The sequence below is a fragment of the Sminthopsis crassicaudata genome, chromosome 5 (genome assembly GCF_048593235.1).
Source record: "Sminthopsis crassicaudata isolate SCR6 chromosome 5, ASM4859323v1, whole genome shotgun sequence".
Taxonomy (NCBI): domain Eukaryota; kingdom Metazoa; phylum Chordata; class Mammalia; order Dasyuromorphia; family Dasyuridae; genus Sminthopsis; species Sminthopsis crassicaudata.
The window spans coordinates 242,488,589-242,516,532 of NC_133621.1; the positions used below are offsets into that span (position 1 = coordinate 242,488,589).

At 35.9% G+C, this 27,944-nt stretch overlaps 1 protein-coding gene across 2 annotated transcripts; it reads right to left on the minus strand.

Moving 5' to 3' along the window:
* On the minus strand, positions 1–27,600 carry KLHL42 (kelch like family member 42). Of its 2 annotated transcripts, none has more exons than XM_074270668.1 (4): positions 27,582–27,600; positions 26,458–27,337; positions 12,306–12,499; positions 1–1,593 (listed from the first exon to the last, which is right to left on the minus strand). In XM_074270668.1, exons 2-4 carry the CDS (start codon positions 27,321–27,323, stop codon positions 1,142–1,144), a joined length of 1,512 nt encoding a protein of 503 aa, XP_074126769.1. In that variant the 5' UTR covers positions 27,324–27,337; positions 27,582–27,600; the 3' UTR covers positions 1–1,141. The 2 variants fall into 2 exon arrangements, with proteins under 2 accessions (XP_074126769.1, XP_074126768.1); XM_074270667.1 differs by lacking the exon at positions 27,582–27,600 and adding an exon at positions 27,416–27,559.
* Between the last annotated feature and the right edge of the window lie 344 nt (positions 27,601–27,944).

A 27,944-nucleotide genomic window follows, 5' to 3' on the forward strand; every position in this document is an offset into this window, starting at 1 on the left:
TCTTACTGTTGACTTTATTGTTTTAAAATTAGAACATGCCCTTTTTCCATTTCCCAAAAAGCAAACCCCTCTAAGGTGCAATAATTTTATGATCTAAGCTATTTGTTCTGACTTTTACCTAATCCCTGAACTTATCATTCATTTAATAGTGATATTTCCTGGTTAGCAAATTTTGTGATGGTAAACCAAAATATGGAAAGCTATTATTGGTGTGAAGAATGATGCCCTCATGGTACCATTTAATTAAGTTTGAATCTAAAGTTCTTGGCTCCTAATTGTGACTGACAGTGATGTTGGTCTCTCTCCAGGAACCCTTTTTATAATGCTGGAAAAAAAATTTTCTGGGGTAAACAACTGGAAAAACTACCATTGGAGGTTGTGGCACTTCTTCCCTTATGGATATGTTCAGACTTTGGGCTGTTCCAATTATTCCCCACCTTGAGTCAATTATCTTTCCTCTTTCTTCCTATCCCTTAATAAAAGGGATTAATATCAATTAAAATCTTTTAAAAGATCCTAGACTAAAACTCTAGACAGCAAACCTCCTAGAATCTATTTTTTTCTCAATTAGTATTTATTAAGTGCCTTTTATGTACAAGGTATTGCACTAAGTGCCTCTGCCCTTGAAAAGCTCACTTTTTGTATTATATTTCTAGACCTCAACACATGATTTGGCACATGGCAAATGTTTTTAAAATGTTTGTTTATTGATAAAGAGAACCCCAAATATCTCCAACTCACTCTGAAATAGTCCCACAGATTTGAGTATCAGGCAGGCAGGCAGGCAGATATGTGGCTGTTGCCTAACATTCAACCCAGTTAATTTCAGAGTTATTCATATTTTGCCATTTCTGCTATTTAGAGATCGGTGATAAATTTTTTGGACAAAGCAACTAATGAAAACTTATTTATTAAGGTGTGAATGATCAGTGATGGTGGAGAGAATACAATATCATTAAAGTCACAAATCTTTCAAAATAGTGAAAAAAGTTCAAGTAGTGAGGTTATTTATAAATACTAACTACAAGTCCTAATGAAGCTTGCATTATTACCTTGGGCAAATGCCAATCATCCTTATAATAAGATTTTACTTTTTCTAATTTGGTTCTTTAAATATTCTAAAACACTAAACTAAATTCAGTCATATTTCCATTTCACTAGGCAAATACAGAGAACAAATCAATAAGTTCTGTCCAAAAGCCGGAAAACGCCTAAATGGTTCCCAACTCTCTGAAAAGATATTGTACTTGAGAAAAACCCTATGTTCCAAGCTAGTTGATAGAGTAATGTCTCTGCTCATAATATAGATTCCATCATTATGAAGTGTACAAGTCAAGTTAAGACCTGATTTGGATGTATTCTCCTTGAGATAGAGCCATTCCCGGGTAATTGTATTGAAAGATTGGACTATTAACAGGTCCTCACTTTGATTGGTCCTTTTGTTGGGTCCAAGTTCATGGAGATAACCTCCCACCAAATAGATGATCTCCTCCACTGACAGCATCTGTTGTTTTCGAATGTGGACATCACATACTTCAAAAACAGTCCAAGCATCAGAAGAGGGACAGTATTGCAAAATGTTCATATTCCTATCTAAAATAAAAAAATAAGCAAATTTGTAAACATTATAGATATTGCTTACTATCCACAACAGATCCCTCTCTCTCTCTCTACTGAGGTATTTTTAAATAACTTAGAGAAAAAACAATAAATTCAATAAACTTAGCTCCAGCTAAAAAGTATAAGGAAATTTTCCTTTTCAGAACTACACAAATGTATATATAACAAGGATAAAGGAAGTTATAAAGTGGAATAGAATTGTTGAAAAAATAGATTTAACTAATCATTTATGTGATTAATGAAGATAAAAACATTTTTTAAAATTTATATATTTCTCAGAAATTTATAATACCTTAAAAACTGATCATATGATAGGCTTAAAGGAATCAAAGGCAAATGTAAAAAGGCATAAATAAAATATTCTTTAGAGAGAATAAAAATAGGAATTAATAAAATATAGGAATTTTAACCTAGACTCAGAAAAGGAAATAAAGCAAGCCATTTATAAACTACTAAAAGCAAAAATTCTGAACCAGATGGATTTACAAGTGGTTTGACATAAATTAGCAAACATAATTCATAATATAATCCACAAAAATAACAAAAACCATATGATTATTTTAATAGATGCAAGTACTTTGACAAAGTAAAGTACTCATGTTAAAATCCTAAAAAGCATAAACACAGGAGGGACCTTCTTTAATATGATCAAAAGCATATATATAATGCCAAGAACTAGCATTATTTGTAATAGAGAAACATTCAATGTTTCCCACAATCAGTGGTAAAGTATGCATTTACTCACTACTAGTATTGTACATAATTATAGAAATATTAAAGACAAACACTGCATAAAATTATTCTTACTTGTAGATGACATGACATGAGGGAATTTTTTGAAAATTAAAAATCAGTAAGAAACTAGGTTAGATAAAGTAGTTGAACATAAAATAATTCCTTAAAGTTATTGGGATTTCTATATAGTACAAACAAGACTTAGGAACAAAGCAAAAATGTTTGTGGCAGCCCTTTTTGTAGTGGATAAAAACTGGAAATTGAATGGATGCCCATCAATTGGAGAATGATTGAATAAATTATAGTCTATAAATGTTATGGAATATTATTGTTCTGTAAGAAATGACCAAATAGGATGATTTCAAAGAGGCCTAGAGAGACTTACATGAACTGATGCTAAGTGAAATTGAGCAGAACCAGGAAATCATTATACCCGGCAACAACAAGACTATACGATGATCAATTGTAATCGATGTTCTCTTCAACAATAAGATGATTCAAACCAGTTCCAATTGTTCTTCCTGTCTCTCTTTTTACCCTGTAATTTCTCAAAAATCTATTTTGCTTACCTTATCCCCATCTTCTATTTCCCTATTAGATAAGTAACATTTTTATACCCAAATGAGTTTTGTGAGTATGTGTATATACACATATTACACATATATTCTTTTTGTTTTAGTAAATTCCAATGAAAGTGAGGTTCAAGCATTGCCTGCCATCTCTCCTCCATATTTATCCCTTCACTGTGAAAGCTCTTCTTTATACCTCTTTTGTGAGAGAAAATTCTCCCCATTCAACCTCTTCCTTTTCCCAGTGCATCCCTCTTTCTCACCCTTTCACTTTTTGGGGGGGAGGGGAAGACTCCTCTCACACCCATTTCTATATATACTTCTTTTAACTGCCCTAATAATGATAAAGTTCTTTTTATATATATATATATATATATATATATATATATATATATATATATATATATATATATATATATCATCTTCCCAAATAGGGAAACAGTTAAATTTTATTGAATCCTTTACAATTACTCTTTCATGTTTATGCTTCTCTTCAGTCTTGTGTTGAAATATCAAATTTTCTATTCAGCTCTGTTTTTTTTTTCATCAGGAATGCTTGAAAGTCCACTATTTCATGAAATATCCATTTTCCCCCCTGAAGGATGACACTCAGTTTTGCTGGATAGATGATTCTTGATTGCAATTCTAGCTTTTATTTTCTAGAATATCATATTCCAAACCATCTACTTTTTTAACATGGAAGCTACTAAATCATGTATGATTCTAACAAACATGAAATATTTTATCTCTGATCTGGAAGTTTTGGAATTTGGCTATAATATTCCGGGGAATTTTCATTTTGGGGTTTCTTTGAAGAGTTGATTGATTAGATTCTTTTAATTTTTATTTTACCCTCTAAGTCTAAGATACATCAGCAGTTTTTCTTAGTGTCTAAATTTTCTCTAATTATGGCTTTCAAGTAGTCCAATAATTCCTAAATTATCTCTCCCTGATATATTTTCTAGGCCACATGTCTTTCCAATAAGTTACTTTGCATTTTCTTCTATTTTTTCATTCTTCTTAATGTTTTCTTATTTCTTGATGTTTCATTAGCTTTGGCTTGACTTTTTTTTTTTTTTTGCTAAGGCAATTGGGGTTAAATGACTTGCCCAGGATCACACAGCTAGGAAGTGTTGTGTTTGAGACTAGATTTGAACTCAGGTCCTCCTGACTTCAGGGCTGGTGCTCCATCCACTGCACCCCCTAGTTGTCCCAAATAATTTAATTTTTAAGGAGTTCTTTTCTTCAGTGAATTTTTGTGTCTTTTTTACCATTAAATCAATTCTATTTTTTAAAGTATTTTTTTTTTAGAATTTCTTCGTGCCTCTTTTATCAAAATGTTAATTTTCTTTTCATAATTTTCTTGCATTACTTTTGTATTTCTTTCCCCAACTTTTCTTCTAACACACATCTCCTTAATACTTCCAGGAATTCTTATTAGCATTTGTCTTTGAGGTTTTGTTTATAGCTGTTTACATACTGTTATCTTCTGAGTTTATGTCTTGGTCTTCCCTGCACCAGAGTAGCTCAAATTTTTGCAAAAATTAAATAAATAAATAAATGATTTTTTAAAAATAATCTTACTGCCTCCAAGAGTATCCCTATATCCCTGAAAGGGAAATACATGCAACTGCTCTCTGGAAACTTGATCTACCAGTGGAGTTGGTCAGTCTCACCAAGATACCCAAAGTCAAGACAGCTTCAAGGAGCAACCATATACCTCAAGAGGTTCACTCCTTTAGGAAGTCTAGTCATTATTTGTAAATCTCTTATGGTTAAAAAAAATTTTCTTTAAACTTATCTAAATCTGCTTTCTATAATTCTACACATTATTCCTACAATACACACACACACACACACACACACACACACACACACACACACATATAAAATCTATACCTCTTCAGTTACTTGAAGGCAGGTATCATCTTAGGGGCAATCAGGTGATGCAATGGATAGAGTGCCAGTCTTGGAGTTAGGAGGACCTAAGTTCAAATCCAGCCTCAGACATTTACTAGCTATGTGACTCTGGGCAAGTCACTTAACTCTATTTTCTTCAGTTTCCTCATATGTAAAATGAACTGGAGAAGAAAATGGCAAACTACTTTAGCACCTTTGCCAAGAAAACTCTAAATGGGGTCACAAAGAGTCAGATATGACTAAAAATCAACAAAGCTTTTTGTGTAAGTTTTGTTTTATAAAAAGTCTTCTCATTTAAGACAAGTTCAAATATTTAAACAATTCTTCTCAAAGAGCCAGTTTTACATGATGGAGACAGCATGCAAAGTATAGCTTTTGGTGATTTATAGGAAAAGTACTAGATTACAAATAAGACTAAACTAACTATGAAACTTTGAATATGTCCCTTAACCTCAAAAGAGATGGATTTTGTAAGGAAAAGATTCATGTTATAAAAAAGAAATGAAGACAATGCATTAGTCCAAAGATGACTTCTTAAGTATTCAAAAAATTCCAATTATATAAATGGCAGTAAGAACTCCATGAATTAAGTAAAGTCTATCTGTCTCCTCAATTTCATAACAAAAGCCTTAGAAAAAAGCTACCTTTATTACTTTGCTTTCCCTCTGATATATTTAACACTGCTGACCTCACTCTTCTAGTTTTTTCTCTATAGATTTTAATTTAACTGCTGTTTCTTGGTTCTCTTGTCTACTGTTAGTAGACAAGTTCTTAGTCTCCTTTGCTCAGTCATCATCCATATCATGAATGAAAAAGCATTTATTAAGCATTTGGGGTACAAAAAGAAAAAAAACAACTCAATTCTCCTGTGGGTATGTTTCTCCATTAACCTCCATTTTGAAAAAAGGCCCAGTCCTTTCTCACCACCTCTAGACCCTGCTTCAGCAGCTTTCTCCCTTCGTTTCTGTGATTTCCTTCTCCCAGTGATGAGTTCTTCCCTGAAGCTCAATTTTGAGGAAGCCTTTAAACTATCCATGACTCTCCAGACTTTGCCACCATACTCTACTCTCCCCAACTTTTTAGCAATCTTCAATGCATTGTTTTCCCCAATAGAATGTACTTTCCCTGAAGTTAGGAACTCATTCTTTTTACTTACATTTGTAACCCCAGAAATTAGCAAAGTACCTTGCACATAGTAAGTATTTAATTTGTTGATTTAATAGGGGAAAATTATACATATAGGGGGTTTGGGCTGCAAATCAGAGAAAAGTTCTTAGAATACAATGGTAAAACAAATGGGAACATAACTTCTTTAATGTTATTTCCACTGATAAGACTATATCAATTTTTGATGTTGAGCCAGATCAAGGGACTTTTGTAAGAAGAACTTTCTTTTCTCAGTCTTTAGTCACTGTGGTTAATAAAACACTTTCTAAAGCAGCCGCCAGGTCACATAGCTATAAGAGTTGGTTCTCTGAATAATGGCTGTCTGAGCACCAGGCTACTAGCAGAACCAGTGGTCTTGGGTAGAGAATAAGGGGAGGAGAGGGCTATTTCCAGAGCTCTTTGACTTAGGGTTCTTGGCTGTCTACATTGGAATCCCAGGAGGAGGAGGAGTGAAAGTGGTGGTACTGTACCCACAAATTTTAGGTAAATCCCCAAATTCTGTCAAACTTTCTTCTCTCTTTTTTCTATACTCTTCCTTGATAACTTCATCAGCTCTCATAGGTTTAATGATCATCTCTATGCAAATTATTCCCAAATTTATATTTCCATTTCTAGACTTTCCAATTACCTTCCCTATTTCAATCATGGAAATCACCATTTTTCCAGTCAAACAAGTTCATAATCTCAGATTACTCCTAGAATCTTCCTTCTCTTTCTTTCAACCACACAAACAATGTTGCCAATTCTTATAAATTCCACCACCACATCTCTTATATCAGACCCTTTCTCTCTACTCTCTCTACTTAGCTAACACTAAGGCTACCATTCCTTGCTCAATAAATGCCACCGGCTCCCTACTTTCCCTAGAACCAAATACAAATTTTTCTGTTTCAGAATTAAAGCCTGGCTCCAACATTATATTTCTCAATTCTAGAATTTAGTATATTCTGTAGTTCATTAAAGAGATCTGACCTAGCAAAATGTGAAGTTTCCAAAAAGGTGTTTTGAAAATTAATCATATATTGTAAAAGAAATAGATTATTAGTTATTTTCTGAAAAGCCTCAACCAGCTTAAGAAGATAGCAGGATATGAACCAAACTTCCAAATCATGATTTTTTTGTTCTTGTGTGAGGGATTACTTTGACAATTGGTTAAATGAATGTAACTACCAAAACTGCTAGGAAGAACAACCAAGCAAAGGGGATTTCTAATGGGATAAAAGAGAAATACCCAACCCTGACACATCTTTACAGACTCACATTCAAACCCCCACATATTTATTCACAGCACCAAACCAGCCCACAATGGGTGTTCTGGCTTGGAATTTCCAAAAACAAAATCATAGTGGGTGGCCCAGGAGAAGCTAAAAGTACATTGGCAGAAGCAGCGTGAAGCTAGAAACACACTAGCAAGTGTTTTCCAGGTCAAATTTAAAGGACATTTGCTCAGCCAAGGTGGTGGGGGGAAAAAAAAAGAAAAGAAATTTCTCAGTAGATTACTTGCTTAGTTATAGTGAGAGCCTGTCATCTTATATTTTTATGGACATATTTAGCAAAGGAAAGAAGAATATTTGACATCACTTTAGGAAAATGTAGATTGTCAATGTTTGCATTCTTCTAATTCACATATGATGCATTGCTGGCTGGTCCCCAGCTTGAAAGGAATTAGAATTCTTGGAAATTCACTTAACATGGACGATTCTGAGTATTCCCTTTCCCATGAAAACACATACAGGAATCCTTTGGGAACTATGGACTGTTTTTAGAATACAGAGATGACTAGTGCAACCTTACCCCCTAACTAAGCTGGAGGTAAAATGGGTGAGTGCCGGGCATCATATTTTAGAATTAAATATAATGGAAAAATTGGGAATTTTCTTCTCTACAGTACAAAGACACACTCCTAATGCAACACACCTGAAATAGCTTCAGGAAAGGAATGAACCACACAGTTGATAAACTAGAGAGGAAACAATTTTACTGCTAACATACTGCCTTTGATTCCCACATCCCTACAGTACACAAATACACATACACACATTCCACTATCCTCCCCAAGACACACAAATATTTGCATATTCACACAACTAAACCATTTTAAGTTCCTCCAGGAATCCTTAATTCAGAGGATTACTTCTCCATAACCAAGAAATGTCAATCCAACTCAGAAAAGAACCCCTAAAAAAGATATTTTTCCTCTTAAAAAGCACCTCTAAACCACTATTAATCAGAGAAATGCAAATTAAGATAACTCTGAGATACCACTCAGCTGGCCTCTCAGATTGGCTAAAATGACAGGAAAAGATAATGACAAATGTTGGAGAGGATGCAGGAAAACTGGGACACTGATACATTGTTGGTGGAACTGTGAATACATCCAGCCATTCTGGAGAGCAATTTGGAACTATGCTCAAAAAATTATTAAACTGTGCATGCCCTTTGTTCCAGTAGTATTTCTATTGGACTTATATCCCAAAGAAGGCAAAGGGACCCACAGGTACAAAAATGTTTGTGGCAGCCCTTTTTGTAGTAGCTAGAAACTGGAAATTGAATGAATGCCCATCAGTTGGAGAATGACTGAATGAATTGTGGTATGTGAATGTTATGGAATATTATTGTTCTGTAAGAAACAACCAGCAGGATGATTTCAGAAAGACCTGGAGAAACTTACATGAACTGATGCTAACTGAAATGAGCTTAAGTAAGAGATCATTATACACGCATGGCAACAACAAAATTATATGTTAATCAATTCTGATGGATGTGGCTCTCTTCAACAATAAGATGTTTCAAATCAGTTCCGGTTGTTTAGTGATGAATAGAGTCATCTACACCTAGAGAGAGGACTGTGAGAACTGAGTGTGGTTCACAACATAGTATTTCACTCTTTTTTTGTTGTTGTTTGCTTGCATTTTATTTTGCTCTCTCTCTTTTTTTCTTTTTTACTGGTTTGATTTGATTTTTCTTGTGCAGCACAATAATTATATAAATATGTACACATAAGAACTAAGAGATCATTATATACTTCAACAACAATACTATATGATCAAATCTGATGGATGTGGCTATCTTCAATAATGAGATGATCCAAATCAGTTCCAATTGTTAAATAATGAAGAGAACCAGCTACACCCAGCAAAAGAACTCTGGGAAATAAATGTAGACCACAACATAGCATTTCCACTCCCTCTGTTTTTGTCCACTTGCATTTTTGATTTCCTTCTCAGGTTATTTTTACATTCTTTCTAAATCCAATTTTTCTTGTGCAGTAAGAAACTGTATAAATATGTATCCATATATTGTATTTAATATATACTTTAACATATTTAACATGTATTGGACTGCCTGCCATCTAGGAGAGGGGGTGGGGGGAAGGAGAAGAAAAGTTAGAACAAAAGGTTTCTCAAGGGTCAATAATGAAAAATTACCCATGCATATGTTTTGTAAATAAAAAGTTATAATAAAAATAAAAATTAAAAATAATAATAATTTTAAAATTAATATATACGCATACATTGGATTTCTACCATGTTTAACATGTACTGGATTACCTGACATCTAGGGGAGGGCATGGGGAGAAGGAGGGGAGAAATTGGAAGGTTTTACAAGGGGTAATGTTGAAGAACTGTCCAGATATATGTTTTGAAAAATAAAAAGCTTTAATAAAAAAACAAATTCAGTAAAAAAAAAAAAAAAAAAAAAAAAAAAAAAAAAAAAAAAAAAAAAAGGCACCACAAAACAACAAACAAACTACTTTTTGAGGCACGCAGCACAATTTCTCCCACCTCTTTGTTGAAAATACAAATACATAATCCAGTGTTCTATGAAAAAAAGACTTAACAGTACTAGCTGACTTGGGAGAACTGCAAGTTTAACTAAAAGACACTCATTTCACTTGAGTGTTGTCACACACAACCAAGATAAGCCATTAATGACATTTCTGTTCTATCCTAGTCTCTGTATGGAAAACTTAAGGTGTTTTGTCCTCTCTTTCTGTGTCAAATGTGACCAAAACTCTGAATATTCTACAAGTCCAGTTGTACATTTTCAATGAACTTTGTCTTTCAATGATGTTTAAACATAAAGAAATACTCCTTTTATCAGAAAAACAATCAATTTTATATCTTCCTTTCATCCTCCATCTGGCAACCACCAATTTAATGATTTGTGCCTAAGTTCCTAAAGGTGGGTATTTCCTAAGGCTCTATCCTGGATCCTCTTCTCTTCTTATTCTTCCTCTAGGCGACTTCATCTGCTTCCATGTGTTTAATTATCACCTAATGCTGATGATTCCCAGATCTTTAAATCGCTTCCTAGTCAAACAAACGCTTGCCAAAAAGGCTATTTTATGGAGAACTCACACAGGGCAGGCGTGATGTGGTGATCAGAAAAAATGATACAAAGATACTCTCAAGGCCTCTCTAAAGAACTTTAGAATTGGTTGTATGACATGGAAGATACTGGCACATGAAACACCCTCATCAGAGAAGTTACTGTGCTCTGAGCAAACAGGACTGAAGTGGCTCAAAAGAAATGTGAGATGCACAAAGTTAGAGAACCCACCCCAAATAGACTATTTGTGTCCAATCTGGGAGAGAGCATTCTGAGCTCATATTAATTCTGAGCTAAGTCTCTCTCCTAAGCTCTAGTACTATCAGCAATTACTAACTGGACATTTTGAACAGGCATTTCAAACAATACATCAAAAGCAAAACCCTTCTTTCGAACTTTCCTATTTCTGTCAAGAGCATCACCATTCTTTCAGTCATCTGATTTCTGAACTCATTATTGTCTCTAACTCTTCACTTTCCCTCAGCTCACAGATCCAATCATCTGCCAAGTCCTTTCAATTGTAACTCCACAAAATTTCTCCTATCCATCCCTTTCTCTATATATATTCTAATTAAAGTCTTCATGACTTCTTTCCTGGATTACTGCAATAGTTTGCTAATGGATTTTCCTACCTCAAGCCTCTCTTTTCTCTAATTTACCACCAACTATAGTTGCTAAAGTGATTTCCTAAAGCATAAGAATGAATGTCACTTTCCTTTTCAAGAAACACCACTAATAAATCTCTCACTTTAGCATTTAAAATCCTTCACAAAGTGATTCCAAACTAGTTCAATTCTAGTTTCTATATAAAGTCTTTCCCACTTCCCCCAGCTGCTAGTGTCTCTACATCAAATTACCTTTTATGTATTTTGAATATATATTGGTTATAATTAGCCACCAATAGAATGCAAATTTCTTGGGCCTTCCTATTGAGGCTTTCTTGTTTCCTGGTCTTTGTTATCCTAGCATCTAGTATATTAGCTTCTAGTACCTAGAACAGAATAGGTGCTTAATAGATGCTTGATGATTGCTGTTACACCCTTGATTGCAAATTAGTTTGATATTGGTATGGCCATTCTCCACAATTACACATCCATCTTCCTCATGTCCATCTCATAAAAACCTCTCTTCCTTCAGATGCAGCTCAAGCATCTCCTACATGAAGCTCTTTCCAATCCCTTCCCAGTGCTAGTGTCCTTACTTCTTCATAAACTACCTTAAATCTAAATATTACGGATATTGTTCAATCATTTTTCAGTCAAATCCAACTCTTCGGGTCCTATTTGGGTTTTCTTGGCAAAGATACTGGAATGGTTTGGTGTGTTTCCTTCTCCAGCTCATTTTACATATAAGGAAATGGAGGCAAACAGGGTCACACAAGTAATGTCTGAGAATAGATTTGAACTCAAATATCCCTGATTCCAGGCCAGTACTCTATTCACTGCATCAGTCACATTTTTCTACTAATGTACATGTTAAACAGAACCAATGATCACAATATACATAATTATAACTTAGAATAGTGCAAAATCAAATACATACAACTGATTCACAGGATTCATTACTTGCACTATCACAGGATTCATTACTTGCACTAATAAGAAACTATCTGTATTGTACTGATAAAATTTCTAGAGGCAGTAGACAAAAGAGGATGGTTTCCCCCAAGGTCCCCAATTAATGCCCAGCTTGTTCTATAGAATTGCTAACCTTGTTTATAGGGGTCCTATCACCAACTTATCTTACAGACTAACCCAACTTTAGGATTTGCATTCCCATCTCTAAAATAAACTATGTGACTAACACACAGTATGTCTGTAATAAATATTTTTTGATTATTTCACTTTGATTGGCAAGTAAACGTTTGGACATATCTGAACACTTTTTGTGGACATCCTTTGCTCCACTCTAAGATGCAGGTTCTTACACATTTTTTAAACTACCCTGACTCACTTGACTTACCTCTAGTAGTATATCCTCCTATGACGTAAATGTTCCCCTTACATTCACAGGCAGAGAATTCAGCCAAAGGATTTGGTAATGGAGCCACAAAATTCCACCAGTCCTGCTCAGGATTGTAACATTCAACATTTGAAATAGACTGTCCGCCAATGGCATACAATTTTCCACTCACAGCCAGAAGCTTGAAACTGGACCTGAAAGAGAGGAATGAAAGACTTATGATACAAAAGATCATATGTATAATGTGAGACAGAATCTGGAATTTCCTCTTGAGATTTTAAGATAAGGGATTTTTCTGTGATGGAGTATAATCCTAACTTCAAAAGAGAAAGGTGAATTTGCTGATTCTTTAAACTCCTTTCCTGCCCTAAATTTCTACAGGAAAAAAAAAAATCTTCAAAATGTTTCTAAAAACATTTAACAAAAGATAACATTTGAAGGTATCATTTAAACAAGTATTTATTGAACATTTTTATGTTTCCAGGGTCAAAACTCTAACTTGTTGATGGAAGTAAACTTGGAGGTCATATATTCTAACATTTTATAAATAACAATAGCTAGCATTTGTATGCAGAATGAGAGAGAGACAAAGAGAGATTTACAAAATACTTTGCATATGTTAATTCATTTAATCCTAGCAAGAACCTGTAAAATAGGTGTTCTTATTATCTCCATTTTACTGATGGGGCATTGAGGCATGCTTCTTTAAAAACAAATATGTGTATATATATGTATATACATATATATGTATGTATATACACATTTACACATATATATATGTATATACATATATATGTAAATGTGTATACATACACACATGTATATACATGTAGTTGAGCTAGCTAACAACTAAGTATGTGGATAAAAGGACATCATTAAAAATTACAAAATAGACTTAGGGACAGTTAATAAAATTGTAAATAGGGTTAAATTTCCTAGAAATCAGTGAAAAGAACATTCCCTTCATTGGGACTTGTATATTGTGCTTTAGACCCTGAGAACAATTTTGTATGTCATTAGACTTCACCTGGGTGGCTGAATTAGTAGGGGGTCCCTTGGCATCATTTTGGTAATATTTTTCTGATGCCAATGATTCATAAAACCTAATCATGATGTCACTTTTGACCATGAAAAATAGAGAACTGAAAGAATTAAGGCAGTCTTGTAAATAAGCTTACGATTTTACCAGCCCACAATTTGTTTTTACTCTGTACTCCCCAAAGGTACACTGGAAGTAAAGTAAATAAAATTAGCAGACATTTTATTACTCATCCAGCAGAATCACTTGCCCTGGGCAAATAGGTGAGTAGTTATTTTCAAAGCTGAATTAAAAAGCAGCCAAAAAGTAAACAATCCTTCTACCTACCCCCTAAATTGCTCAAGTGCACTTTGGCCTCTTATGAAATGCTTTTTCAAGTTGTCAAATTTGAGTTAAGAGGAACTTCACCATATGAAAATAGTCTATGTAATTAAGCAGTAATTCTTGAATGTAGAGAGTTAAGAATAATACAACTTGCTTGGTGTATGCTTAGGTTAATTTACTGAGTTCTGACCTCAACATCAAACTAATTAAACTGAAGAACAATATAAAATCCAACATGAACTTTTTATATGAATATGAACTATATTGAGTGCTTTAATTTCTTTAGAACAATGTTATTGAAGAGACTTTTAACAAATGTCTTTGGCAGTCAGGGTGATGACCTGGCAAGGTCAATGGCCCCAGGAATAAAGAATTAAAAAGCAATGTGTAATGTTTTCCTGACTCATAATTCCAATGAACACAATCACCAAGATTTCAGAGAAATGAAGATTGCTTTCTGACCAAAAGGTAATAGACTAAATGAGACACATGTTTGGGCACAGCCAATATGGGAATTTATTTTGCTTAACTATGCATATTTATTCAAGGGTTTTTCTTTTCTTTTTTTCTTTAGTAGGGTGGGCAAAGGAGAAGAAAGGAGAGAATAAATTAAAAAAAAATACTACTGTATTTTCAGATTCCCAGAAGAACTTGACCAGCTCAGTGAAAAGGATAGTGACCCATACATTTCAAAAAACTAGGGATGTTTTACTTGGAGAAGATTTAAGTGGCAGAAGGCGTAATAAGAAGATTTAATTTAAATTAATTAAACTAAACTAAATTAATGGATTTAGTAATAAGATTTAATAGCTGCCTTCCATTATCTGAAGGGCCATCATGTGGAAAAAACATCAGATGTGGCCCCAGGGAATGGAATCAATTACACTGGCATATTTTAACTTGATGGAAGGAAGAATTTTATAATTAGAATTGGCTCAGAAGTAGTAGAATCTCCCTCAATGGAAATGTTCAAGTGGAACCTGGTGTTCCCTTATTGGTCTTTGTAGAGGGGATTCTTATGTCAATTTTGAGTTAAGACAAGATGAGAGTTGGAAGGGGAGTTTCCAGAGCTTTGAGATTCTAAGATGGTGTGAAAGCTTGGTTGTGTGGAAATAATACCCGCTGTGAAGGTTATTCCCAATTAAAACAGTAGGAAGGAAAGTAATAACTACCAAAGCAAACACAAAAACAGTCTAGTGATAACCTGTTTTCTGAGTTCAGATCCACATTCAGCCCACCAGGAGGCACTGCCTACCTGTTATCCAGAGTTTCCTGCTAGAGCAGAGAAAAAAAACAGTACACTTTAAAAAAAAAAACAAAAAAAAAAACCACAGTACATTTAAAATACTGAAGATTTTGAACAGTAATTTACATAGCAAAATCTTTATTCGTTGACACATTTATGTTTGATTAATGGTCTTTCTTCTTTTATTTCCCTGTCACTTTCCAATAATTTGCTGTCTTCCAGCTCTAATGTGAAGTGCCCTCCATCATTACAATTAAATACAAGCAATCAAAACAAATCAACACATTAGTCATGCCTGGAAAAGTATGCTTCATACCACCTTTTTTTTTCCAGGGTGCAAAGGGTTTGATGAAAACCACTTTATTTTATGTCCAAGCCAACCCAAGTAGAAACAAGTTACCTTGTTATTTTAAGATTCCCAGGCTTTCTGCACTGTGTTCAATCCCTGAGGGAAATCAGCTACTTTGAGTTCAATAACCCTATTGTCAGATTAAAGGGCAAACACCAATGGAGCCTAGGGAGAGAGCCTTCCCTCTAGACCATGAAGGTTTATTATAAAGTAATAAGTGATTTCTTGCTATTTGAATTATTGATCCTCTTTGATTACAGCATCATAATCGCTCAAGGTTCCAAGTTCTACATATTTAATATGTATGGGAATGCCTGCCATCTAGGGGAGGAGGTGGAGGGAAGGAGGGGAAAATTCGGAACAGAAGGGAGTACAAGGGATAATGTTGTAAAAAATTACCTATGCATATGTACTGTCAAAAATGTTATAATTATAAAATTAATAAAAATAAATAAAATTAAATTTTAAAAAAAGGTTCCAAGTTCTATTCAATATATAACATATGGGACTTAATTATAAAGAAAACACTTTGTAACCTATTAATTTTGCTGAAGGTGTGTGGCTAATGTGCACAGCTTCAGACTCAAAACATCTGAGATTATTTAATGCATTTTTTTATTGTTCAATTGAGGTATTCAAATTAGCATCTGAGTTTAAAGAGAACCCTTCAAACGGACTAATTTGTAATTTGACAGAATGAAACTAGGTGTTTTCCAACTAGAACCTGCCCAAGAACATTTAAAGTACAAAGAATTGCTGGTCACACCTCCTGCTTCCAGGTACAGAACTATGGAGGTATTCAAGTAAGAGAAAGGGCATCACAGACATGACATGTCTCAAATGACTTGTACTAGAATGTGATCCAATCCTGAAGCAGGCCTTTTTTCCCCTTTTTATTTTTTCTTGATTCTTCCTCTAACTTTTCTCCATTCTTTTATTTCTGTTGTTCTTATTTTGCTCCCTCTTCCTGGGGCAGAAATCTAGGCTTTGCTCAGTATCAGAAGAAGCTGACAGGGGTTCTCAAACTATGGCCCTCAGGCCACATGCAACCTGCTGGGTTATGGCAAATGGGCTGAGGGGCGGAGACAGAGTGTGAGTTTTTGTTTTTACTATAGTCTGGCCCTCCAACAGTCTGAGGGACAGTGAACTGGTCCCCTATTTAAAAAGTTTGAGGACCACTGCTTAAGATCCAGACTCCAGGGAAACCACCATCAGGGGAAAAAAAGAGTTAAAAGAAGTATGTAACTAGGAAAAATCAAGGGGAAAATGAATGAAATTGCCAAAGATCTCAGGAAGAAGAAAATTCAGACCTTAAAAATAAGCAGATATATCAAAAGGATTTTTAAAAAGCAAAAAGCAGAAGGAAATATGATTTCTAGATCTAATAAATGAGTTCAGGGATCTATCAGTAAATATTGCAAAACATAGAAAAATGATCCAACACTTGAAAGAGACAAGAAAACTTGATGAGAAGATGGGGCCACTGATGCAGGTTGTAGCCCCTTTAAGAAACTAGTCCTTTCAGATTGATTTATTCCTTTCTGATTCCCAACCCCTCCTAGCTGATGCATTATTAATTCAAGAAGCTAGGACCTTTGATTCACAAATCCTGGTCAAAAGCACCCCTTTGAATTCCAATAGGAGATCTGGGCTCTCCAAGCCCCCATCGTATCTGAGTCCACTTGGCTGTTCCAGCCCCCATTCTAATGATCTGATCAGGTTTCCCATCCCCCACCAAGCAAATTCTAGCCTTCACTGAAACACAGCAAGGAGCCAATTTGGGACTGCACCCACAGGCCCCTTTAGCTAAATCTCTCATTATAAAAGAGCCAAACTGGAGTCCTCTCTTTGCAGAGGTTCCAAACATGGCAGCCTTATGCCTGGCATGCCAAGGATCTCTGCCCAATGGAACACTGTTTCCAGTCTTATCTCTACCTTCACCTTATACTAACTAGACTTTAACCTTACTTCCAATCGCCCAAATAAACCTCTTTTATCAATCTAAATTTTGGGGTCTGTAAATTCCTTTACAGAGGACTCTTGCGTGGCCACTAGACCTCATTTAACTCCGTATCCTTGCGCCGAATCCAATGGGGTTGCAGGGGAGCTCCATGTGACTCCCTGTACCCCAAAACTGCCACTAGACCTAAATTAAGCCATAATTTCATTTGGGCACCCCAATTCTAGACCTCATCAGCCACAACAGAGATGAGAATTAAAAAAGAATTTCTGATTTGCACAATAAAAAAAAAGTGGCAAAATAAAAAATTTGAGTCTACAATGGTAAGTTTCACCAAAGAAACAAAAAAGAGAACAATTGATCAGGGATGCAAATAATCACAAAGTTAAAAAAAAAATTTTAAATATGCTCACTATACAAACAAAACATACCAATCTCAAAGACAGGATGTGTAGAGACTAAGTTTCATGAGTTACCCAGAAAAACATGACAGGTCTAAAAACTTTTAAAACCATAATTCAATAAAAAAACAAAAGAATTGAACAGCACTTCCAAACGCAGAAAATGAAATGCCAATTCAAAGAATCATAGATCAACTCCAGAAAAAACCCAAACTTGAAAATTCTAAGACATAGCATAGTAGTTAAAATTTAACAATTCAGTTCAGAAACAACAAACTCTTCAAGAAAGAAGGCCCTCAAATATAAAGGAAAGGGCATTTCAATGATGCAAAAATCTCCTTCAATCCAGTCTCAGTGAGAGACAGCCTCAGGGAATCAGATAAAGTGGTTTACCTATGTGGGGCTGGTTGAGTCTTGAACTAGAGAATTCCAACCCTATTCAAATGTAGATCTTCCATTCAATTCAAGCTGTACTCAGCCACATTCAAGAGCAATCCCCAGCTCATAGCCAACTAGAGCTGTCCCAGCCCCGACTAAGACATTCAATATAAAAGAGCCAAATTAAAACCTCTCTTTGCAAAACTTCCAAACATGCCAGCTATGCCATGCTTGGGATGCCAAGGGCCTCTGTCCACTCTATTTATCCTCACCTATTTCCCTAACACCAGACTTTATGCCTGGCAGGATTTCTAACCTTACTTCCAGTCCCCATAATAAACTTCTTTTATCAATCTAGGTTTTCAGGTCTGTAAATTCTTTTACGGAGAACCTCTGTGCTGCCAGAAGGGAGTCCTCAAAGCTTCCTACCCCCCAAGGGGCTGCAAGGGAACCAAACTCTCCATTGGTTCCCTGAACCGTGAACCAGCCACTAGACCTTATTTAACTCCCTGACCACCAGAAACCCTAATCTCATTTTGGTTCCCCTAAATCTAAACGTTATCAATATGTTTTGAAGGGCAATAGAATCTAGAGTGACCTAAACAGAAAATAAGCATTTGAAATACTCTTAGAAAGAAAATAGACTTGAAGATATTAATTATTTACTTCTCAAAGACCTCAAACAACAGAACTGCACTAATGCAGTAGCAAAGGACAGCTACAGATAGACAGCAGAAGACAAGTGACTTTCTTCTAAATGTATACATGGAAATTTGGACAAAAGCTGAGATATAGAGGAGAGGCAGCCCTGGGACAAGACAGACAGAAACACCCTCCCTACAGTAGGGTAGTCAATGTTTTTTCTGAGGTTACATTATAAAATAGGAAGATACATAGAAGAGAGGAAAGGAGCAGGGAATAGGGAAGGTTATGTGACTGGGTCAAATCAGTGGCTAGAAATAAGGGGAAGATTTTTCCTATGGATTTTGAGGAAGAGACAGCCTTCAGGGAAGTGGATAAAGGGGAAAGATTAAAAAATGGGAGGGGAGGGAACAATGAGGTGATGTTCTAGTGGTGGCAAAAGGTTCCACTGATGAATGCCCATAGGGGTGAAGATGTTCTGGGTGCTTTGTAGATTTGATACTTGACAAGAGAACCTGTCCTACCTCAGGTGGAGAAGGGAAAAGCTGTAGCTCCTGGGGACAATTGGAACCAGGAAGAATGGAAGCATAGATCTAAGGAGAAGATTTTGAAGCAAATTCAGAGAGAAAGAAAGCAGGGGGAGGATGTAAAACAGTGGTAGGCCGCATAACCTCTGCCAAATACAGGAATTTGTATTGCTCTGCATAATGGCATAATGAAAGGAGGAAATCTATATGGCAAACTGTCTATCTCAAAAATTCTAGCTGCAGTAGACAAAGTAGATTGTAGAAAATACAAGAGACTAGATAGAAGGCATGAAACAGAGAATAAGGGTCAAGAGGAGATGGAAGATAGATAATAGAAAAGGGCACAAAAGATGAAACTGAAAAAAGCTAACAAAGATGAGTTGAAGGGAGAGGAAGGGTAATCTACTTGACAGAAAGGGAGAAAAAAGGGAGAGAAAAATTAAATAACCACATTAAAATAGGAAAACAAAAAAGAACTAATAATCAAAACTCCAAAGAAAAAAGGGAAACAAGTGGGAGTTTAGGAGTGGGGAAAAAGACAGTGAAAATAAGGCCAACTTTTAAAAAAAGATTAAGCTAAATTTACTGTAGAGGCTTAGTACTCTTAGACCAGAGAGAGATCTTAAATAACCAATGCAATATTCAAAAAAAGAAACAGATCTCATCATAGAGGACCTATTGAAGAAATAAACTTTCAATGAATTCATTCACAAGAGAATTCTACCAGACTTGTAAAGAACAATTAGTATCCATACTTCACAAATTATTACAAAAAACTGAGAAAGAAAGCACCCTATCAGAATCCTATATGACAGAAAAATTATCTTAATTCCTAAACCAGGTAAAGATAAAACACAGAAAGAAAACTATAAATCAATATTATTAATGAATACTAAACTCAACAAATGATAAAACTTAATTTTCCGACTCAAAATCTCATTTAGTCATTTTTCTGAGAAATCATTTGTCATGAGTTAATGGAATTTATACCAGGGAAGCAAATAGGATTCAACATTAGGAAAACAATCAACATAGTTTAATCATATTAAAAACCAAAACATCTCAAACCACATAATTATCTCAATAGACACAAATAATATTGACAAAATGCAACATTCATTTATTCTTTAAAAAAATAATAATACAAAATATATGCATAGAGGTTATCTTTTTTAATGTCACAAAAAACCATCTTCGAAACCTAAGAGCAAACATCATATGCAATGGAGAGATTCCAGAAATTTTCATAATAATTGTCGGAATAAAGTAAGAATGTCCACTCTCCCTACTGTTATTTGATAATAGTTCTAAAATTGCTAGCAACTTCAAAAAGACAAGAGAAAAAAAGAAAAAACTACCCCTGTTTGTTAATATGATGATATATTTGGACAATCCTGAAGAAACTTCAAAGATGCTAATTAAAATAATAACTTCATCAAAGTTGCAAATTACAAAGTAAATCTTCAAAAAAACCAGCATTTTTATATAATAACAAAACACAAGAAACAATAATATAAAGATAAGTTTCATTCTAAATAAGAACAAAATGCATAAAATATCTAGTGAAATCAATTACCAAAGACTTATATAGATTCAATTACAAAGTGCTCCTTAAAAGAAAAAAAAGAATAATCTAAACAGCTGGAGGAATATTCCCTACTCATGGCTAAACTGTGCAAATATAATAAAAATTGCACAACTGCCAAAGTGAATTTATACTTTTAATGCTATCCCAATCAATAACAAAGGCAATACATTAATGTATTTGATAAAATAATAACAAAATTCATTTAGAAAAATAAAATATCTAGAGTATCAAAGGAAATGATGAGAAAAAAAAAAGAAAAACTTACATAATGAAAGGAGACTAGCACTTCCAAACTTCAAACTATTATTATAAAGTAACATTCATCAACATCATTTGATATTAGTTTTTAAAAGTAAAGAAAGGTGAAAAAAACTGTATAACCTAGTGTCTGGTTATAGAAAATATAGATTATCTAGAAAAAAAATTCCTTATTTGATAAAAATTGCTGAGAAAACTGAAATTCAGTCTGGCAAAAATTAGCCTTAGAGCAACATTTTCACAACATATTTTTCAATTTATTCTAAGTGAATATATGACATTATTAAAGATCATGCCATTAAAAAGAAAAAGAAAAAACCTAGAAGAGAAGCAAATCATATATATCTCACAGATATAGGTATGAAATTCTTTTTTTTTTTTTTCTTTTTTTTTTTTTTTATTATATATATATATATATATATTTTATAATATTATCCCTTGTATTCATTTTTCCAATTTACCCCCCCTCCCTCTATTCCCTCCCCCCGACGACAGGCAATTAGGTATGAAATTCTGAATCAAATCGGAGACAGAAGTAATTACAAAAGATCATATGAAACTGAAAAGCTTCTGTACAAACAAAATTAATCCACGTAGAATAAGAAAGTAGAAGTTGAATGAGGGAAAAAATCTTTAATTCAAATTTCTATGATTAGGGGTTGGTATCCAGGATTCTTAAACAATAAATATTTGAGTCTAACAGCCATTCTCCAATAGTGATTGGCTATGCACAGTTTCAAAAATATTTTTTTTTAAAAAGTGCAAATCACAACCACTTGAAAGAATACTGCAAATCATTAATTTAAAAAATGTAAATCAAAACCACTAAGGAGTTTAACCTCATGCCCTGTAAATTGGTCAAAATTTTTTTCAAAACTGGCAATAGTCAATGTTTACCTGCCCAAAGGCCTATAAAACTGTACATACCCTCTGATGCAGCAAACTATTAGGTCTTCATCCCAAGGAAATCATTAAAAAAAAAGGGGGGGGGGAAGAAGGGGAGGAACCATGTATATAAAAATGTACATCACAGTTCTCTTTGAATTGGAAATTGAAGAGATCCATCAATTGGAGATAACTGAATAAAGTGTGGTATATGAGTGTAATTGAATACTATTGTTGTGTAAGTAATGATGAACAGGCAGTTTTTAGAAAAACCTGGAAAAATTTACATTAAGTGATGCTGACTGAAGTAAGCAGAACCAGGAGAATATTATACACAGTAACAACAACATTGTGCTATGATCAAGTTTGACAGACTTAGCTCTCCTCAACAATTCAATGATCCAAGACAATTCCAAAAGACTCATGACAAAAAATGCTATCCACATCCACAGAAAGAACTATGGTATCTGAATGCAGATGTGAAGAACTATTTTCACTTTTTTGTTGTTGTTTTTTAATTTCTTCTCGTTTTTCCCTTTGTTCTGCTTCTTATTTCACAACATGACTAATAGAAAATATGTTTCATATGATTGTACATATATAACCTGTATCAGATTGCTTGCCATCTTGGGGAGGGGGAAAAGTGAGAGGGAGAAAAAATGGAAATCAAAATCTTATAAAAGTGAATATTGAAAATTAAAATATATATATATATATTTTTTAAAGTCAATATTGAAGGTGTTAACATAAATCCTCAGCATTTTTATACATCACCAATAAATTGCAACAGCAAGAGATACAAAGAAAATTCCATTCCAAAAAAATGTAGAGAGCATAAAATATTTGGGAATCCATCTAGCAAAGAAAAGTCAGGTATTATATGAACAAAATTACAAAACACTTGCCACAAAAATAAAGTCAGATTTAAATAATTGGAAAGACATCAGTGCTCGTGGATAGGCTGAGCGAATATAATAAAGATGACAATACTCCCCAAACTAATCTATTTATTTAGTGCTATACCAATCAGACTCCCAAGAAACTATTTTAGTGACCTAGAAAAATAACAACAAAGTTCATATGGAAGAACAAAAGGTCGACAATTTCAAGGAACTAATGAAAAAAAAAAAGTCAGATGAAGGTGGTCTAGGTGTACCTGATCTAAAGCTATATTATATAGCAGCAGTCACCAAAACCATTTGGTATTGCCTAAGAAATAGACCAGTCAATCAGTGGAACAGATTAGGTACAAAGGACAAAAAAGGGTACAACTATAGCAATCTAGGGTTTGATAAACCCAAAGATACCAACATAGGGATAAAAAATTCATTACTTGAAAAAAACTGTTGGGAAAACTGGAAATTAGTATGCCAGAAATTAGATATGGAGCCACACTTAACACCATATATCAAGATAATATCAAAATGGATCCATGATTTAGGCATAAAGAATGAGATCATAAATGGATTAGAGGAACAGAGGATAGTCTACTCTCAGACCTGTGGAGGAAGAAGGGATTTATGACCAGAGGAGAACTAGAGATCATTATTGAACACAAAATAGAAGATTTTGATTACATCAAACTAAAAAGTTTCTGTACAAACAATACTAATGCAAACAAGATTAGAAGGGAAGATACAAATTGGGAAAATATTTTTACAATTAAAGGTTCTGATAAAGGCCTCATTTCCAAAATATATAGAGAATTGATCCTAATTTATAAGAAATCAAACCATTCTCCAATTGATAAATGGTCAAAGGATATGAACAGACAATTCTCAGATAATGAAACCGAAACTATGTCCACTCATATGAAAGAATGTTCCAAATCACTACTGATCAGAAAAATGCAAATTAAGACAACTCTGAGATATCACTACACACCTGTTAGATTGGCTAAGATGACAGGAACAAATAATGATGAATGTTGGAGGGGATGTGAGAAAACTGGGACACTGATGCATTGTTGGTGGAGTTGTGAAAGAATCCAGCCATTCTGGAGAGCAATCTGGAATTATGCCCAAAAAGTTATCAACCTGTGCATACCCTTTGATCCAGCAGTGCTACTACTGGGCTTATATCCCAAAGAAATACTAAAGAAGGGAAAGGGACCTGTATGTGCCAAAATGTTTGTGGCAGCTCTTTGTAGTGGCTAGAAACTGGAAGATGAATGGATGTCCATCAATTGGAGAATGGTTGGGTAAATTATGGTATATTAAGGTTATGGAATATTATTTCTCTGTAAGAAATGACCAGCAGGAGGAATACAGAGAGGCTTGGAGAGACTTACATCAACTGATGCTGAGTGAAATGAGCAGAACCAGAAGATCACTATACACTTCAACAATGATACTGTATGAGGATGTATTCTGATGGAAGTGGAAATCTTCAACATAAAGAAGATCCAACTCACTGCCAGCTGATCAATGATGGACAGAAATAACTACACCCAGAGAAGGAATACTGGGAATTGAATGTAAAGTATTAGCACTACTGTCTATCTACCCAGGTTACTTATACCTTCGGAATCCAATACTTAATGTGCAACAAGAAAATTGGATTTACACACATATATTGTATCTAGGTTATATTGTAACACATGTAAAATGTATGGGATTGCCTGTCATCTAGGGGAGGGAGTAAAAGGAGGGAGGGGAAAATTTGGAAAAATGAATACAAGGGATAATGTTATAAAAAAAATTACTCATGCATATATACTGTCAAAAAATTTATAATTATAAAATTAATTTTAAAAAATTGAAGGGGTTAAACACACTAATGTATTGTTAGTGGAGTCCTAAAATTGTATAACCATTTTAGAAAGAAATCTAGTTATGCAAATAAAGGCCTAAAATGTCTATATTCTATGAACCAGAGATTTCATTACAGAATTTATTCCCCAAGGAAACTGTTAATAAAAGAATATTTCCACACACACTAAAATATTTATAAAAGCATTTTTTGTTACTGCAAAGAATTAGAAATAAAGTAGATTCCCATTGATAAGTGAAAGACTAAATAAATTGTGGTACATGAATGGAATATAACTGTGCTTTAAGAAATGATATAGGTGATAAATACAATGAAATGTTAAGATCCACAAGAATTAAAGCATTGTGAAGATAAGTAGAGCCAAGATAATAACATACACCATGACAACAATAGTATAAATGAAAAGAAACATGCAAAAAAAATGAATGTAACAAAATTATAAATATCAAACATGATTCAAATCAAGCAATACGAGACCATTCCCAAACTATCCCTTTGTGGAGGGAGATGGGAGGTCCACAGATGTTACAGGTTGAACATGTTTTCGGACTTTTTCAATATGCTTTCTTTTTCTTATTCTTTATCTCCCTTGTCTCCCTGTCTTTCTGTTTGTTTGCCTCTAACAAATGCTATTTGTTATGTAGGATGGGTCTTTGGAAGGAGAAAGAGGAGAGATGCTTGTGATAAATACAATAGTGTAAAAACCAGAAGATGACCTGAATTTGAAGCCCCCTGCTTCTTACTACCATACCTGAATGACTGACCTTAACCAAGTTGCCTTAGCAGTAGAAAGGATTAGATCATTTTACTCCCTTTACCCCCTAAACACAGGGTTCTCAAACTATGGCGGCAGGCTGAGGACCTTTATGCGGTGCCACCAGGTTATGGCAAATGGGCTGAGGGGCAGAGACAGAGTGTGAGCTTTTGTTTTTACTATTGTCCTGCCCTCCTACAGTCTGAGGGACAGTGAACTGGCCCTCTGTTTAAAAAGTTTGAGGACCACTGTTCTAGAGGATGACTTCCCCTTGAGGTCCACTGGAAGTACCTGTTCATAGGAAACTCCAGCCCCACTATTCATTTCACTTCTTGTTCACCTCCCTTCCTCTCCTACTGCTCCTAGTCCTTTTATAATCCCCTTTTATATTGTCTTTTTCTATTAGATTGTAAATTCCTTAAGGGTTGGGATTGTACAATGAATGCTTTATCATTTATGTATCTAGAATCTAAATCTTTAAGCCTATGGACTGTATTTTAAGGCCTTGAGAGGATTCTGAATGATGGAAGAAGTTGTCCCATAGGAATTTTGGATAAATATAACTGCTTAGACTGATCATGTGTGACTTCAGTGACTATAAGAATCTAAGTCAAAGGAAAAACTAAACTTTTCTCATGAAATATGTTTTAAAAATGTGGCTGGATTTTTGTTTTTTCTTCTCAGGTTATATTTTACCTTCTTTCCAAATCTGATCTTTCTTGTGCAACAAGATAACTGTCACTGAAGCTATAATAAAAAAAAAAAAGGAGAAAGTGTGGCTAGGTGCTGCTTCCTTGCATTAAAAGTCCTACTGTCTAAGCTCATTTAGCTCTTCTGTCCTGACATCTCTGACTCGTTCCTCCAAAAGTTAAGGGAACAAAACCAGTCTGAGGCCCACAAGCCAGTCACAGCAGAGAATACTGAGTTGGTGTAACACCCCAGGGATGTCCATCTGCACATTATCACCACTTTTTGCCACGCCACCACGGACTCACGAGTTTTGGGGGAACACTGGGATCTGGTTCTTACCTCTTTTGGTTCATCGAAGCCACCTGACTCCACTCATTTTTGCAAGGGTTATAGCAGTGGGCGGCAGAGATCTCCTGGCTGGTGATCCTATAACCTCCCACTATGAAAAGGTAGTTGTCCAAAATGGCAGAGCCATAGCCCCTGACGTTAACCAGATCAGGAGGCAGCTGACTGGCCAGAGGCAACCACCGCTGGGCGGCCTCATCATATCTGAGCATAGACCTCGGCTCTCCCTGGTGGGGGTGCGGGGCCAGGGGGCCCCCCAAAAAGTCTCCCAGAGCTATGAGTACAGCCTTCCCTTTCATCCTGCCCTCCCTCAGCTTCTGCTTGAGACTGACCTCCCCTGGAGCCTGTGAAGGGGAGACCAAAAGGGGAAACTTGGGACTTCGAAGCACCTGATGGTAGTGGGCAGCCATGAACCTCAGGCAAGCCCCCTGGAGGTCTTGCAGCCCATACACCTGTGCCAGGCGGTGCAGCTCCAGGCAATTGTCCAGTCGCACCTGGGACAGCAGCAGCTGCAGCAAAGAGGTGACCTGCAGGAAGGAGGCCACTTCCACCAGCTCCTCCAGCAGGCTGCCTTCCTCCACCTCTTCCTCCTCTCCACCTCCCTTCTCTGCCTGCGGCCCCAGAAAACAGCCAGACCCAGTTCCTCCAGTGTTGATGAAATCCAGCACGAGCTGCAGGCCCGGGGCGCTGAGACCCCGTAGCTGCTGCACCTCGGGGCCCCCAGAGGCTGGTCCCCCAGCTTCCCGCATACCCGAGCGGTACAGGGCTCGAAAGTAATCGCTCTGTTCGATAAGCTTCTTCTTGCTCACTGGGTAGCAGCGGCCCTCCAGCAAGATCTGCACCATCTCCTCCGCAGACATGGCTGTGCCCGCCGCTGAAGAAAAGGAGGCAGGGGTCTCAGTGAGCCCAGGGCAATGGCCCTGCCCCGGCCACCACTACCCCCACCTCCCACCTGCTCTGTTCCGGGTTCGGCACGGGGAGGGAAGGGGATGGAGGGGAGAAGGGGAGGGGGAGGATTCGGGAGCGCCCTAGCTCCGCCCAGGATGGGAGGGGAGGAGATGCAGCTCCTAAACTAAGTAACCCTAGTGGGAGTATCCGCGACAGCTCCTCCTCCTTACATCCTCCAGCTCTTCCTAGTCCTCCTGGTCTTCCTTCTTATCCTAACCGTACCTCCTTCCTCTTCTCCTCCTTTTCCCCCTTTTGCTCCTCCTCCTCCTCCTCCTCCTCCTCCTCCTCCTCCTCCTCCTCCTCCTCCTCCTCCTCCTCCTCCTCCTCCTCCTCCTCCTCCTCCTCCTCCTCCTCCTCCTCCTCCTCCTCCTCCTCCTCCTCCTCCTCCTCCTCCTCCTCCTCCTCCTCCTCCTCCTCCTCCTCCTCCTCCTCCTCCTCCTCCTCCTCCTCCTCCTCCTCCTCCTCCTCCTCCTCCTCCTCCTCCTCCTCTTCCTCCTCCTCCTCCTCCTCCTCCTCCTCCTCCTCCTCCTCCT

Excerpts from the sequence above, each read along its gene's own strand:
- KLHL42 (XM_074270668.1), bottom strand. The coding sequence starts at position 27,323 with ATGTCTGCGGAGGAGATGGTGCAGATCTTGCTGGAGGGCCGCTGCTAC. Across the intron at positions 12,500-26,457 it reads GCTTCGATGAACCAAAAGAG|GTCCAGTTTCAAGCTTCTGG; the intron begins GTAAGAACCAGA and ends CCTCTCTTTCAG. Across the intron at positions 1,594-12,305 it reads AGGAGGATATACTACTAGAG|ATAGGAATATGAACATTTTG; the intron begins GTAAGTCAAGTG and ends TTTTTATTTTAG.